The sequence below is a fragment of the Anser cygnoides genome, chromosome 9 (genome assembly GCF_040182565.1).
Source record: "Anser cygnoides isolate HZ-2024a breed goose chromosome 9, Taihu_goose_T2T_genome, whole genome shotgun sequence".
Lineage (NCBI taxonomy): Eukaryota > Metazoa > Chordata > Aves > Anseriformes > Anatidae > Anser > Anser cygnoides.
In genome coordinates, this window is record NC_089881.1 from 16,821,945 (window position 1) to 16,836,371 (window position 14,427).

At 48.9% G+C, this 14,427-nt stretch overlaps 2 protein-coding genes across 3 annotated transcripts in view; both read left to right on the forward strand.

Moving 5' to 3' along the window:
- The window catches only part of PSMD1 (proteasome 26S subunit, non-ATPase 1), a 71,930-nt gene extending 69,447 nt beyond the window's left edge, over positions 1-2,483 (forward strand). The window contains exons 24-25 of the mRNA XM_067002432.1: positions 1,284-1,438; positions 2,276-2,483. Of these exons, the coding sequence (XP_066858533.1) occupies positions 1,284-1,430 (147 nt within the window). The 3' untranslated portion in view covers positions 1,431-1,438; positions 2,276-2,483. The remainder of the gene's footprint in view (positions 1-1,283; positions 1,439-2,275) is intronic.
- An 8,726-nt stretch (positions 2,484-11,209) lies between these two features.
- Positions 11,210-14,427, forward strand: part of ARMC9 (armadillo repeat containing 9) — a 64,533-nt gene continuing 61,315 nt past the window's right edge. Inside the window, exons 1-4 of one of the 2 annotated variants that reach the window (XM_048076642.2) lie at positions 11,210-11,327; positions 11,436-11,523; positions 13,219-13,344; positions 13,902-14,072. In XM_048076642.2, coding sequence (XP_047932599.2) covers positions 11,473-11,523; positions 13,219-13,344; positions 13,902-14,072 — 348 coding nt within the window. In that variant the 5' untranslated portion in view covers positions 11,210-11,327; positions 11,436-11,472. Of the gene's footprint in view, positions 11,328-11,435; positions 11,524-13,218; positions 13,345-13,901; positions 14,073-14,427 lie in introns of those variants that run through there. The other variant, XM_013195017.3, reaches the window with a different exon arrangement.

The window sequence follows — 14,427 nt, forward strand, 5'->3', positions numbered from 1 at the left end:
CTGTTTAGTGAAGGGAGTACAGTTTCCTCCCTTAACTCTTCCCAAAAAAATTGGTTTTGAAGAGAACAGAACAGTGCACTTTTTTGCTGGAAGTAGGGTGTGTAAGCAAGGAGAGTCTTGAAATGGAGCTGTTTTGGAGCTTTGCTCTACTTCAGGAAATGCCAGAATAAAAGGCCTCTTTGAGATGCTTGTTTATAGCCTGGAGTCCTGGTGTGGTCAACACTGATCCCAGCCAGGCATGACACAGCACTGCCTCTTCGCACCTCGTGTTTCACTCCTTGAGACGCAGGGACTTACTTTAGCCTGCCAGGATGTTTGGTTGTGACCTTTGTAATTAATTCCACTTTGTTTTACGAGGTTCTGTTAATAGAATTCCTCAGTCGGTGGAAGCTGGTGATCAGATTAGTCTCTGCTTCAGAGAGCCTCCTGGGAGGTGGATACAGAGAGAAGCTTCACTAGGCTTTTTTGCCCTGAAAGGATGAGCCTTATAAAGCTATTATAGTTCAATTAGTTTTTATGTGGAAAGTGCCAGACTGGGACTGGGGTAAAGCTGTGAATCCAGATGCCATTTTCTATCAAACTGAGGCTTAGATAATCGTAATATAAAAAGTAGTCTGGATAGGCTCTGTCTGCTCCATCCCCTTATGAGGCAGGGATCCATGTGGGTGTCAGATGCTTAGCTTTCTGAAACTTCCCCTTTTTCTGGGAAAGTCATACCTTTGGCATCGAGCCAGTCAGCAGAGAATCAGCAGATACGGTGCTGTTCCTGGCATGAAATGTTGGTGTGAAGGCCACCGTTGAGGAATCTTCACTGTGACTCCATCTACGAGCAGTCAGGAGAAAGGAACTGCTTTTGGTTTCTTTTCCTAGACAGCACTGAATAATCCTTGAAGGGCTTTGCGTACTCCTTTCTCCTTGCAGAGGCATGCACGTGAATGGCTGGTGCCTCCACTAAGACTTTCAGAAGTCTGTGAGCATTTGGCCCAGATACTCAGTGAGCTTGTAATGCAGGGTGCAAACAAATAACAAGTGTAAATTACCATTACCATTGAATTACCATTTGTCCTACTTGTTGTGCACCTGATTTTGTCCCTGCCAGCACAGGGTTTCAGTTGGATGTAATTTGTGGCTACATACTAAAGGCCCTTTTCTCCCTTCGGTGTGAGTTGAGCATTCGTTCCTGCTTACGAGGAACCTGAAGTGTCTAGGTTAACATCGTGGCCGTAAGCACTCCACCACAAGGCAGCAAGCTGCTTCTAACGCTCACTGCACTTGTCTTGCAGCTTTCCATCGGGGGCATCATCATTCTGAAGGACACCAGTGAGGATATGGAGGAGCTGGTTGAACCTGTGGCAGCTCACGGTCCGAAGATAGAGGAAGAGGAGCAGGAACCTGAACCACCAGAGCCCTTTGAGTACATTGATGATTAAGACCTGAGGTACAATCTAGTATGCAGTCACCTTTATTAATCCCAGTGAAACAAAAGCCTCTTTGGATCAGCTGAAGCTGTTAACAGCATCTGGTGCTCTTGTTTTAGCTCTCTGCTTCTGCATCAGATTCAGAAATATGTGCTCTGTACTGATTTCGAAGAATTGGGTAGCAGTAGAAGGGGAAGCCCTTGGTTCTGGATGAGACCTGACCCAGTCATACTGGATCTAGTCTCTAATCGCACAGGCTTGGCTACTTTTGAATAGAACCCTGCTGGGCAGAGTTAGAGCAGTGTATGGGGTCACAGGCAACAGCTGAGCTGGGAATAATCAGCTCATGAAAGACGGTCCCAGAAGAGCAAGTGGTTTATGTAAGAAAGCTGTCATCTACTTGACCTCAGTGTGGCAGGATTGGTCAAAAAAGAACTACTCTGCTCTCTTGGGTTGCCTCGTATTCCCAGCAGTTCTTAGCAGAATTTAGAGACAATTCAGTCGTGGGCTCTATGTAGGGCTCAGAGAACGTTACAAGGATCTTTGCAGAACTGTTCCAGGCAACGAGTAGTGCAGCTCTCAGGTTCCTTGGTTAATGTGCCTGAACTGATGTGCAAGTTTCTCACTGAGAGGCAGAAATCCAGTTGCTTTATTTCCAAATATGGGCTGGCATGTCCCAGTGCTCCCAAGAGCAAAGATTATGCACTTGAATTGGTGGATGGGCAGGAAAACAAACTCCCTGCTAAAAACTGTAAATGTTGCGTCAGTGGCAGGCTCGGGTGAATGTGTGGGGCCAACCACAAGAAGCCTTAGTTGAATATGTTTGCTTTTCTGGTCTCTCTCTCCCCCTCCTCCAGGATAATGTCCTCTAAAGAAGACACTATGCTTGATATCGGAAAGACAGACATGAAGACCTTCCTATCGAGATCTGCTGTTCAGTGCATGCAGCCCCAATCTGTGCTGAGCTAAAGCTGATAGTCCGTGTTTTATGGTTGAAGAACAGATATATGCTATTTAGTGTACTCTTTCACAAAACCTTGTTTTCAAATAAATATATTAAAAATTCTTGACGGAAAACTTGATGCTTGCGGGGAAAAGAGGGAAGCCTAGCAATGTCCTCTTCTATTCATCCCAGACCTTAGAAATTAGACCCAAGTCATGCATATCCTTCCAGCAGAGCTCAACTGACTCTATTCCTCTGTAGAGTACTTAGGATCTGTGCATCTCTCTGCTTTCTGGAGCACTTAGGCTGACCTAAGCTAGTTTGTAGTCACTAACTACATTCTGACCCAGCCACACAACTGGTGCTACAGAGACAGCAGCTCTCTACCTGCCAGCGTCTGTCTAGGTAAGGTCTGCTTCCAAATTACCTCTGTGATGCTGACTTTTCACTGATCTTCCCCCTGGTATTCCTGTGTCAGCGTGGGGCCGGCAGAAGGGCTGTGGATGTTAGTGGTGGAGAAATGGAGGCACGTTTCTCTTTGTTTCACAGAATCCCTTTTTTGTGGGCTTTCACCAAATATAAGCATAATAGCTGATGTTAGCAGGCAGCTAGAAATACATTACAGACCTAGATGGGGTGAATCTAGACGTGCAAGCATCATTAGCCAAGGGGGAATTTGCAGTCGGGGGTATGGAATGAGCAGCAGTCAAAAGGAAAGAACGCAGCTCAAGCGTTCGCTGTTGGCCCAGCCAGGCCCTCACCTGTTGGGCTGTAACGCTTCACAGGTTGCACCGCCAGCGAGCCAGCCTGCAGCCCTGGTTGGCTGAAAGACAACTGCTGGGCTATGCTGCATCGCTTGAAACGGCATTTACATGGAATGAGGGTTTTATTACATGGATGTGGGAATATCTTGCTCCATGTGGACATACCACAAGCTCATGTGCATCGGTAATAATGGAAGACAAATCTTGCATGTAGTGCCCGGGAGTTTCTCCAGAAGATGGTTTATTTTGGTGGATGTTACTATAGCGATCGAATAGTCCGCCTTTGTTCTCTGCAGAGCTTAAGCAGTACAGCGCAGAGGAATGGGACTGAAAGCCAATTCTGAGTCCTAGGCTTCAATCAAAGTCCCTAAAGTCGAAATGTCTCAGTAGGGGTGCTGGCCAGAGCTCGCTGTGCTCACTGTGATCCAGATCTGTTCTCCCATGCAGCAGAGCTGAGGATGAACCTGAAATGACTACAGACATCATTACTGTGGGTAAAACTTGGAAACAGAGGGAATCAGTGCTCCAGTCCCATGGTCATTAGATGTAAGACCCAGGTATTGTGGTGCAAGAAGCAGAAGCTGGACAAATATAATTTTTGTGAGTCTCTCCACTACTTTAATCGCTTCCCTTTGAGTGGGTACATGTAACCTGTATCGCTGTGTGTTCTGCTGATGCCAACCAGCGTGGTATTCGTGTTTTCCAAGTAATTTGTTAGTAATGCCTCATGCCACTTACAAAATACTGTGGAGGGGAGGACAAGGGGAATTTAAAAAATCATTTGAGGTCATTCAACAACCTGCTGGATAGGCAGGTATTGATGGGAGATCTCAAGTCCATGTAGAAATGCTGGGAAAAGCTGGCTTAGAAAGACCCACAGTCCTATATTGAGGCCTTGGCCATGGTGTGAACAGACAGCTTCTATTCATGGGAGTTTTTGCTGAGTCTTAAATACTTTAACGTTTTCCAGGGTAGCCAATATATTCCTTGTGCTTGCTACAGGTTTGGTTCCCAGTGTGGCTGTGTAAATCTGCACACACGCAGCAGTTCCCACTGAGCCGTGCAATGCCTGGGGCACCGTCCAGCAGACTTAGTTCTTGTGCTAAATGTTTTTCTTGAGCCTGTTACGTCCGCTCCTGGATCTTCCTTGGCACAAGCAAAAGTAAAAACCTCAGATTGTCCCAAACTGATTTCTGAGCTGCTACTCTGGGGACACGTGGTAAGGTTACACTCAGGTGGCCAAATCTGCGGAGCTTTTGGTGGCTGTGGAATAAAAATGTCTTGCGTGCTAGGCTGGGGACCCCAGGAGGGAAATCTGGGAACTGGCCTGTTCACACTTCCCCAGCTCTGCACTTGCCGTGTCTTGTCTGTGCTGTGTAAAGACACGGGGGAACTGCATGGTTCAGGAGTGACACGGCAGAGAGGCATGCACAAAGGCATCTGCTTTCTCTCCAGGGCTGCTCCGGAGAATGTCAGCAGCCCCGTGACAGTCCTGCGAAGGAGCCTGGGGGAGAGTGGAGAGGAGCTGGACAAGCACTGCTGGAGATGGCTGCTGGTTATAGGGTGAAGCAGATGAATTAGCGGGTGCCCCAGCAGTGTGAAGGAGGCAAGGCAATGGCTGCATCTCAAACCTGAGGGGTCCCTCTGAGCTGAGGAGAAGCGAGAAGGGGCAGCTCTGTGGGATTGTGCACGGGGAAAGACAAAGCTGCTCCTCAGGGTAGAACAAAGTTTTCCAGCAAGCGGGAATTGACCTCTTGCTGGCGGGCTGACGACTGAGAAGTCACTCCTCTCTCAGCAGGAGGATGCACGGTAAGTGGTTTTCAGGGATTTCAGCCTGTCTGCACCTCTTTATTAGATCCTGATCCCCTTCCCAGTGCATGCTGAGGAGCCCGACCAGCTTCCCTGGGGACAGGTGGGGCTGGTCACTGCAGGACCGGCTACGTGCCGTGCTCGAACGGAGGCAGCTGCTGGCTTTTTGATTTCTGGTTTTGGAGAACATGTGTGGGAAGCCTGAACGCTGCTTTAACGAATGTCTTTTAGCCCCAGTGACTCACTGGTGCTGATTTCTCAGGAAGTGCTGCTCTCCTGGGCCCACCTGGGAGTGCTGCAGGGAGACCCACCCCTGGGGTGCTTGCCAGGGCCTAACTGGACCTAACGCTGCTGGGTTTGCCGCAGGGAGAGGCAGAGGTGGCAGGAAGCCTGTTTCTGTCCCTCCTGAGTAAAGGGCCTCGTCCCCCTGAACCCTGGTGACAAATCACTTCAAAAAGCGCGCCGCTTCCGACAGGTCCCAGCAGCCCTCCAGGGGGCCCCGGCCATGTCCTTAGTCCTATTTTTTCTGGCTAACTCAGGTAAAAAACCCCTTTTGGGCACCATGCTGGGGCCAGAGGTGGGGATGAAGTGCTGGAGGCTCCCAGGAGGGGCTGTATGGGGAGGGGGCCAGCAGCATCTCTCCGTCTGGACTCCCCCTATCATGGCGGTGCCGCCCTCCCTATCTCTCCCCTCCCTTCCAGGGCCAGGCCAAGCTCTTCCTCCTCACCAATTAATGCCGAGGTTGGGCGCCGCTGATAACAATGAGGGACGTTGGCCGTTTATCTCCCTGCATCCTTCAGGCCGCAGCGTCCCCCGGCCTCGCCCAGGCCCCAGCCTGCCCTGGGCTGTTCCCCGTGGTGACGGGCTGGGTTTTCGGCCCAGCTCTGGGCACACCTTAACCCTGGGGTGGTGGCAGGATGGGAGAGGTCTCTGCAGGGCTCGGGGTGTTTTCTTGCACACTCTGACGGGACCAGTGGGCCTGAAGGCCTTCGCCCAAGGGTGCTGATCTTTCCTCAGGGTGCCCTCACATGGGAGCAAGGCTCTTTTGCTCCACTAGTGAAGATACGTGGTTTTGTTGCACCCAGTGCAATGTGTTTTTCTGGCACTGGTGGGACTGGGCTGGCCCCGTGCTCTGTGCCTCAGTTGCAGAGAAGCCACCCCAGGCCCTGCAGCTGGGTTTCTGCTCAGGCTTGGCTTCACTCGGCCTCTGAAATCCTGCTGTGCGTGGGCAAATGGCCCAGCTGGCAACAGCCCAGGCCTGGCGTTTTGTGCTGGGGTCTGTATTTTCTGCCCGAAACCCTTTGGAGACCAGCCAGTCAGAGGCCCTCGAAACCATGAACCGCAAACATCCCAACCCTATGGGCTTGGTCTGATAGGCCCGCCGCCCCATGTGTGTGCACGGGGGTGTTTAGGCAACACACGCGGCTGTCTTTCCTTTGTGTTGGCAAAGCACTTGCAGAAAATGGATGGCGGAGGGTCTATGCCATAAGGGTCCAGGTGAGGTGGGTCCTGGTGTGCAGGATGGCACATGGGGGGCCACCCCGGGGCTCACTGCCTGCAGCCTTGGCTCTGGGCCAGCCGAGGGGAAGGGCAGAGCCCTTCGGTGGCAACAGCATCCTCAGCCAAGGGTATAAATAAATTGCTGCTCTGGTGACCTAGGGAAGAACTGCCACGCAGGCGGGGTTAATTGTCAGCAGAAATTATGGGGACATTGTTCCTCCGAAGATAACCTACAAGGGATGAAGCATGGAGCAATTTTTTCCCCTTCAAAGTGAAGGAAAAAGACCTGAAATATTGGTGCGGTGTCTTTGTTCTCAGCATTAGGCTGGCTCTCCTAATTAATTGTTTTTCTTCATTTCTTGTCAATGAGAATCAAGATGGATGAACTTTTTGTTTCGCCATCATGTCTTCCCAGAAGAGCTGAGATAGCTCCGGTAGGGCCGGGCAAATTCTCTGTTTACTTTACCTCCACACAGAGACCGTTTTATCTTTAACTTACACACGAAATCTAGGGTCCAAAGACGGATTGTCATTTTTGGCTGGAAAGCCTTGCCGTTACTGCAGCCAAGCCTGGCCAGGTCTGTCAAAATGGGAAATGGGTCTCTGGGGATGGTGGGTTGCAGTGCTCCCTTCTGGCACCTCACCTGGCCCCAGGCACGGTTCCTGCACAGGTAGCAAAAAGGGTGAGGAAGGGGATTTAATGAGGCTTTACCTCTCCGCCCCTGAGCGTGTTCACCTGGAAGAAAACATCAGTGTAAAGTGGGTTTTTCCTGCACTTCTAGGGGGCAACTTCAGCTGGTGGCTCAGCTGGTCTCTCCTGTAGGGATGTCCTAGGAGATCTCTGCCACCAGCAGCAAAGGCACCACGGACTGGTTCACCGGGATGGAGGAGCAAGGAATGCGCTGGAGGACTCCTTTCTCCAGCCCAGGAGGTGGCTGTGGCAAGGGGATTTAGCAGGGATCTGGGCAACCCACATCTCCTCTTCTGGTGGACACCTGGGGGCTTTTATTGCAGGGCACTAGGTTGAGCCCTGGACCCTCTGTCCTCATCTATGAAGTCCTGCTGGGAGAAGGAACCTCTGGCTCCTTCCATGCCAGGCTGTGAGGCATTTGGGAGCTCCCTCCACCATTTTCAATGGAGCTGAAAGGGGCTTTGGGGGGAAGGTAGGGGTGCCCTGCACACCCAGCAACTGGTCTCTGCTCACTGGGCTTGTTTGTCCTCCTCTTTCCCTCTGGGAAAAGAGGGCACTGAACGGGCCACGAGGCTTCTGGATCTCGAGGAGAGCCAGGTTCACCCCTCTGACTCCTTCCTGCATCCTATGGCACAGAATCAAAGTCTCCGTTGTGCCTCTCCTGGTCAAGGACTTTGGTTACAGAAAATTACTGGAGAAGGATCTGCACATAAATAGCCTGGCATGGGGCTGACCGCATCCTTTTGGGTGAGGTGGGGACACGAGCTGGTGGCTCGGCAGCAGCTACATCCCAGGGAGACAGAGCAGCTTTATGATAGCCCGATGCTGTGGAAAACAGAGAGCTTTTGCAATTGCATTGCCTCAGTTTTCCTTGCAGAGGGCCCTGAGGGTCACACTGCCGTGTAACTTGAAACGTGAGCAGTGTTTGAACAGCAGGGTACCCTGCCTGAGCGCAGGACCGTGGTCCAAGCAAACTTCTCTGCTCCCGGGCAGTACCAGCAGGAGCCAGGCCGTGCTCCAAACCCAACCGGCAATAATGTGCCATCCACCAAAACCTGACTGATTGATTTATTGTCCAAATGCTCCTTCAAAAGTATTCACTGAAAATCCAAGCCAAAATCATTTTTAGCAACTAAAAACTGAAGTTTGACTCAGAAAATAACAGGATGTTTAAGTTTTGAAAAATGTTCCCCTCTTGCCTGCTTGCTTTTATTTTTAATGCGACCACTTGGAAAGGCTACTGAAAGAAGAAATTCCCTGCAAAATCTTCCACTTGGGCATAGAAAATATCAAGCTGTTTTTTAATTGAGCAGCAGGTTACCGTCCAGCCCAGCACCTGCAGCCAGTCCCAGGAATATTCAGTTCCGCAGCAGAGGCAGTGCCACCTGTCCCCAGGAAAAAAAAAAAAACTACAAACAGGGAGCCGGATGATGCCAGCTGATAATGTTTCATAGTGTTTCATTTAGAATTCAGATTCATTTAGTATACAAATCGCCAAACCCAGAAGCTCTAATTGCCAGCTCAGCCGCGTACCCAACTGAGCACTCAGCAGCGCACGCAGTAACTACCCCGCCAGTCGGAATGGTAAACGTCGCGCGGTGAGCAATGGGAACACAGCCCAACAATGGACACAAATTGCCTAGCACCTCCCTGGTGCTTTTTAAAGATGCTCCTGTGCTTTCTAGGAATTCAGGCAAGATGCTAGGAACTTCCCACTTCTTTTTTGGAAGTTCTTCATTCTTTTTTTTTTTTTTTTTTTTTTGAATATCTGTGTTCTTTTTAGGAATTATGAGATCTTTGTAGGAATTACAGACTGGAATTCCAAGGTGCTTTCTGAACATCTTGGTGTACTTCCTGGGAATTTCAGGATGCTTTTTCTTCTAGAGCTTTCTAGGCCTTTCCCTATCCTTTCTAGGAAATTTCAGGTGTTTTCTAGGAATCACAGAGTCATTTCTAGAAATATCTACATGCTTTCTTGGGATTGCAGAGCACTTTCTGGAAATTTCCCAGTACTTTCTAGGAATTTCCCTTTGCTTTCTAGAAATTACCAACTGCTTTCTAGGCATTGCTGAGCGCTTTCTAAGACTCGCAGTGTGCTGCCCAGAAACATCTTTGATCCAAAGTCCAGGCTTCTAACATTCTCCAAGAAGCCACAGGGCTATACAAATGTCTCTGTTTGCAGCACGCAGCATCTATTTCTAAATAAATAGAAGGGGGCCTACCTATTTTATCTTTGAACAGCAATACTGTGGCAAACCTTAGAAGCACAGCAGTCTGTTGAGCTTCTGCCATGGTTCAGATGTTTTTTCAACGTCTGGAATTCTCAGCACAAATAAATTCAGGGATATGGCAAAACAGAGAGTATCTGGAGTGCTTGAGCAGGGGACGATGCCCCAGTGAGAGAAGCTGAGGTTTGCTGTAGCAATGCACTTGCTCAGGGGGAGGTGGCAAAGGGCTTGCACACGGTGTCAGATGTTCATCTTCCCTTTCAGAACAAGCGTTGCTCCCAGTCGTGAAGCCTCACACCTGATTTTAGCATCGTTAGATAATTCTCCCTGGGTCTCTTCTGCCCAAGCTCAGCCAACACGTTCCCTTTCTGCTGGAACCAGTCCTGGCTCAAACCACTGCTCTGTCCCTTACCTGGACAGCCACCATTTGAAGAAGGAAGGCATGGCGGGGGGGGGTAGATCTGCGAAGGCTGCATCTGCCCTGCATAAGGTATTTCACATCTTGTTTCCCCTTCCCAAAGAGTATAAGTCTGTCTCAGTGCTTCATTCTCAAATACCAACCCCGTGCAGGCTGGCAATGGAGCAGAGCTATTTGCAGCGGTGGTGGGCTGATGATTCCCACGAGTTACGGATGGGGTGCTGGTGCCTGCTCGCCCAGTGTGACGTGTTTCTGTCATAACTGTTTTCCATCACCTCTCTCTTTCCCAACATTTTTCCTATTAAACTGATAATTTTAGATCTGTCGAGAATGTCTAAGGGTTGTTTTTTTTTCCCTGTGCCTTCAATTAAAAAAAAATAAAATGCGTAAGGAGAAGAACACCCTTAGATCAGTAGCCAAGGGCAGGCTGTGCCCTGAACCACATTCATACTGAAGCGCCAGTGTTGGGAAGTTAAGGTTTGGCCAGGAAATGGTCTCAGTGGAGAGCAGAGCCTCTGAGCTGTCTGGTGAGATTCGCTTCTGGTTTCTGGCAGGTTATTACGGTTCAGAATCTGTGGCTGGGGCAGATGCAGAGCACTGCAGACTGTTTTGGATGCCTCTTTTGGCAGCCTTTTAGAGGCAGGAAGATGGTGCCATGTTGTGTCTGGCTGCGGTGGGGAGGCGAGGAGGGCATGAGTCTTCTCAGGAGTTTACCTGAGGTATGGGCAGAGGAAAACACAGCTGTGTAGGTGAGACCAAAATCCCAGACAGGACATCACTGGTGATACAAAGTGATTTTTTCTGTTTCTAGCAAATCTTTACTAGAAAAGTGGGTGCCTGTGGGTCTCTCCTTGGATGGCCTCTGCCTCTCCACAGCGCGGGTTGTGGCAGGGCTGTGTGGCTCTCTCAGCCACCAAAATGAAAGCCCCTCTTCCTTTATCTAATAACTTTGTTAAATTAATCTTGTGCAGTAAATGGAGCAGGTAACCTTTGGCCATTTTTGTTTTAAACAGAATGGGAATTACAGTTGGAGTTCACATTCACTTAACAGACCGCACCATAGAGGTGCGCGGGTGTGGATATTGTAGCACGTGGCATTAAACTTTATTATGAAATTGTTCAATTGTGCATCCAAAAGCTCTGTTTTCAGGCCTGCAGAGAAGATGGTGCCCAGATTTTCTCCAAAACTTCTGGACTGTGCGGGTTGTAAGGGAGGTACAAAAACTGTACGGTAATACGGCGTGTCATTTTTTTGTTTTTTTTTCAAATTAATTTGACCACGAACACCCTTCAGATAAGTTTTTAAAAAGGAGACGACTGAGAGAAAGCGGCCGTTCGGCAGAACAAGCCCCAGGCTGCAGACACCCAGAGCCCGCCCAGCCCCACCCCGGGGCCGCCACACAGCGGCCGCCATCACGGCGAGGCCGCCGCCACCCCCTCCACGTGACGCCCGCTCCCCCACTTGGCATTGGCCGAGCGCGATCACGTGCCGCAGGAGGGGGGCGGGGCGTGCGGCCGCGGTTGCCACGGCGACCGGAGGCGGCGGCGGCCCGCAGGTAGGCCGCGGCCCGGCCCGGGGCCGCTGTGGGGCCGGGGGGCTCCGGGGCCGCTTTGGGGCCGCTTTGGGGCCGCTGACCCTCCCCTCGTGCCCTTCTCCCCTCCAGGTGTGTCGCCGGTGAGCCCCGGCGGTGCCGCTCGGCGATGGGCGACGTGCTGGCTTACGAAGCCGAGCTGCTCGGGCTGGTCAGAGAGGTTGGTGCGCGCTTATTTTCCCTTTTTTTCCCCCTTTTTTTTTTGTTGAAATGAGCAAGGGGGGTTTCAGAGAGCTTGTGTTCGGGAGCAGGGCGGCGTAAGCGCTGCGTGCTGTGGGTGTGCAGCCGGGCAAGCGTTTGGTACACCTGGAAATCCCGGGTGCCGTCACGCTGTGTGGGTTCGCAGGGCTTTATGTGCATTAAATGCCAGCAGCCACGCGTCTGATAATTTAAAAGTATCTATTGTTCATCGTAAATGAGGCTTTTGTTAAAGGGACAGTTAAATTGGTTGGATCCCGGACAGCTCTGGGGCTCAGGTCCAACCTGTGGTACTGGTGAGAGCCTTGAGCCAGGTGGCTCGGCTGCCACCTGATTTTGTGCCTCTATAAAATTGCAGAGGCACGTGAACACCCCAGAAATGACAAAGCTCAAGCTGAAGTCCTGAGACCACTGGTCTCCATGGTTTAATGCCAAATCAGGGTTCTCTAGCTAGGTGCTCATCTACCTATATTGCCCTTTAGGTGATATTCTGAAGCGTGAAACAGTCCTATGGAAGAAAAAAATGTGAGAGAAAAACTTTAAAGGGTGGTCATCTCTCTGGTAGTTTGTGCTTCTGCCTCCCAGATAAGTTGGCTAAATGGGATGTTTATGATTTGGAACAAGGACACAAGCTGGGATCTCTGTTGCTTGTTACTGTCATATTCCTTTGATCAGCACAGTCTCACAGACCCAAAGTGAGCAGCAAACCGTCAGCCTCCCACGTGCATTGTGTGCTTGTGTGATCCAATTTGCTGCACAGTTCTGCAGGCGCCAGCGCTGTGATCAGGAGCGGCAGTCAGCTGCTGTTGTGCCCAGCTTTTCCCAGGCTGCCTGTTGAAAGCTTGGACTCTCAGCCTAGAGAGTCTATTGAAAGGCAAAATATTTTGAAGCCTAATTTTTTGTTTGTTTGTTTCTCAGAGAACAAATCTAAAAAGTTCCAAGTACTCAATCGGTAACGTAGTACTGTTTATGCTAACAGTGAAGAAAATAAATGATTCTTGTTCTCTGTGGCAACGTTGGACACCCAGATCAACTTTGCAAGACAAATTTTGATGTCTCGCCACAGCAACCAATAACTAAGACTCATGAGATGGGGAAGGAGAGGGAAGACATGTAATATCATGACTGTACGTTGTGGGAGGAAGAGAGAGGGCTGTCTTTCTCTTCTTCAGAAGAGCAGTGCTTGGTTAGCTGGCCGTTGATTTGGCTAATGCAGCTTCACGTATCATGAGTGAGCTGGCTCAGGATTCCAGCTGTGTGGCTGCTGAAGAGAAGATCAGAGTCAAGAATTCTGTCCTCTAGGAACGTTATCTGCAAGGAAGTTATTTACTTTTGTATTCAGCTGAGGTGTTGGCAGTAATGGATTTTCTTTCTTTTTCTTCTCTGGGTGAATTAAGTTACTGACTAAACTGGGGGGCATCATTCTTTTAGAGACAGTGTGCTTGGTTGCGAATACTGTTGTCTAAGATGTAGAAGGAAACCTAAGTTAAGAAACAGTATGTTCTCACCATGTGAGACACAGTTTGTTCCTGTGTGATCTTTCAACATTTGTGGACCATGCTACAGAGGAACTTTTAAGGACTTTGGCGATTCATGGGTCACTCTTTGAAGCACTAATAATCTAAGAAAAATATTTCTGTATGCTTTTATCTTGCAGTATTTGGATTTTGCGGAATTTGAAGAAACTGTGAAGGTATTTGCAAAGGAATGTAAAATAAAAGGGAAGACTCTACCCAAAACAGCAGGTGTTTCCTTGAGAGATTCAAAAGCCTTGCCTGTTCAGGTAATGCATCACTTGCACTTACTTTGAATAATACTCGAAAGAGTTTAAGACCACTAACCACCATGTGAATTACTACAGCAGTGAGATTACATGCTGTGTCTGAACCAATTCTTATTTATTTGGAGAGGGCTGCCAGCGGTCTTCTTTCAGTGCAGGAACCTTCACATTTGCTTTTCTGAAGAGCTTCAATCCTTCTGAACCTGAGGCAGTAATTTTGGTTCACAGTATTTTAGTTTTTTACCTTGATGTACTTTGAAAGGCTGATTTTCAGATGCTGCAGTTATTTTTTTTCCCTTATGGTAAAGGTGGGTCCCCAGATTGATGTTTAAAAATTATTTGCTTCTTGTATCAATGGGTGTTTCAAGCTCTCAAAGAGATTAGAGATAGTTGGAGAAGGAATATTTAACTGGTCTTCAAATGGTAAGAGATTTTGGATAAAACTTTAATTCGGCATCTCCAGATGGCGCTTGGGTTCTTCATTTACTAGCCTACGTAGCCTTTGAAAAATGTTACTCTTCTGTGTTTGTTTTTTGACTGAATGCTTTTGCCCTTTGCAGAAAGATTTGCTAAGAGCCTTTGAAAATGGTGAGCAGAAAGCTTTCTTCCAGCTCTGGGAGGAGCATATTTCATCTTCAGTCCGGGACAATGAACCAGCTGCTCAGAAGCTGGAGTTCTATCTTCACATATACTTTGCTACATACCTCTTGAAACACTCTGTGGGAAAGCCTGTAAGTTTACTTGACGGTTTGAACTTCGAATTGCTGTCATTTGTTTTACTTGATATACTTGTCTTTAGTGCAGATGGCAATGGGATGCTTAGTAAGAAGTCACAGAGTACACATTCAGATTTTGGGCAGCAGTCCACATTTTAGATGAAAGCAGACACTCGTATTGTGAAGTACAGAGATTGAATTTGTTCCTTATTGTGGAGCTTCTGAAATAACTTGGAAAATACCAGTGTGCTGATATTCTCACACCTCTAATTGTATATGCTGAGATTTCAAACTTGAAGTTAATGTCTTTAGGTCTCTACTTACACCTGCCAGCTTTACAGTGCGTTCAGAACAGCAGTCTTCTAAATAA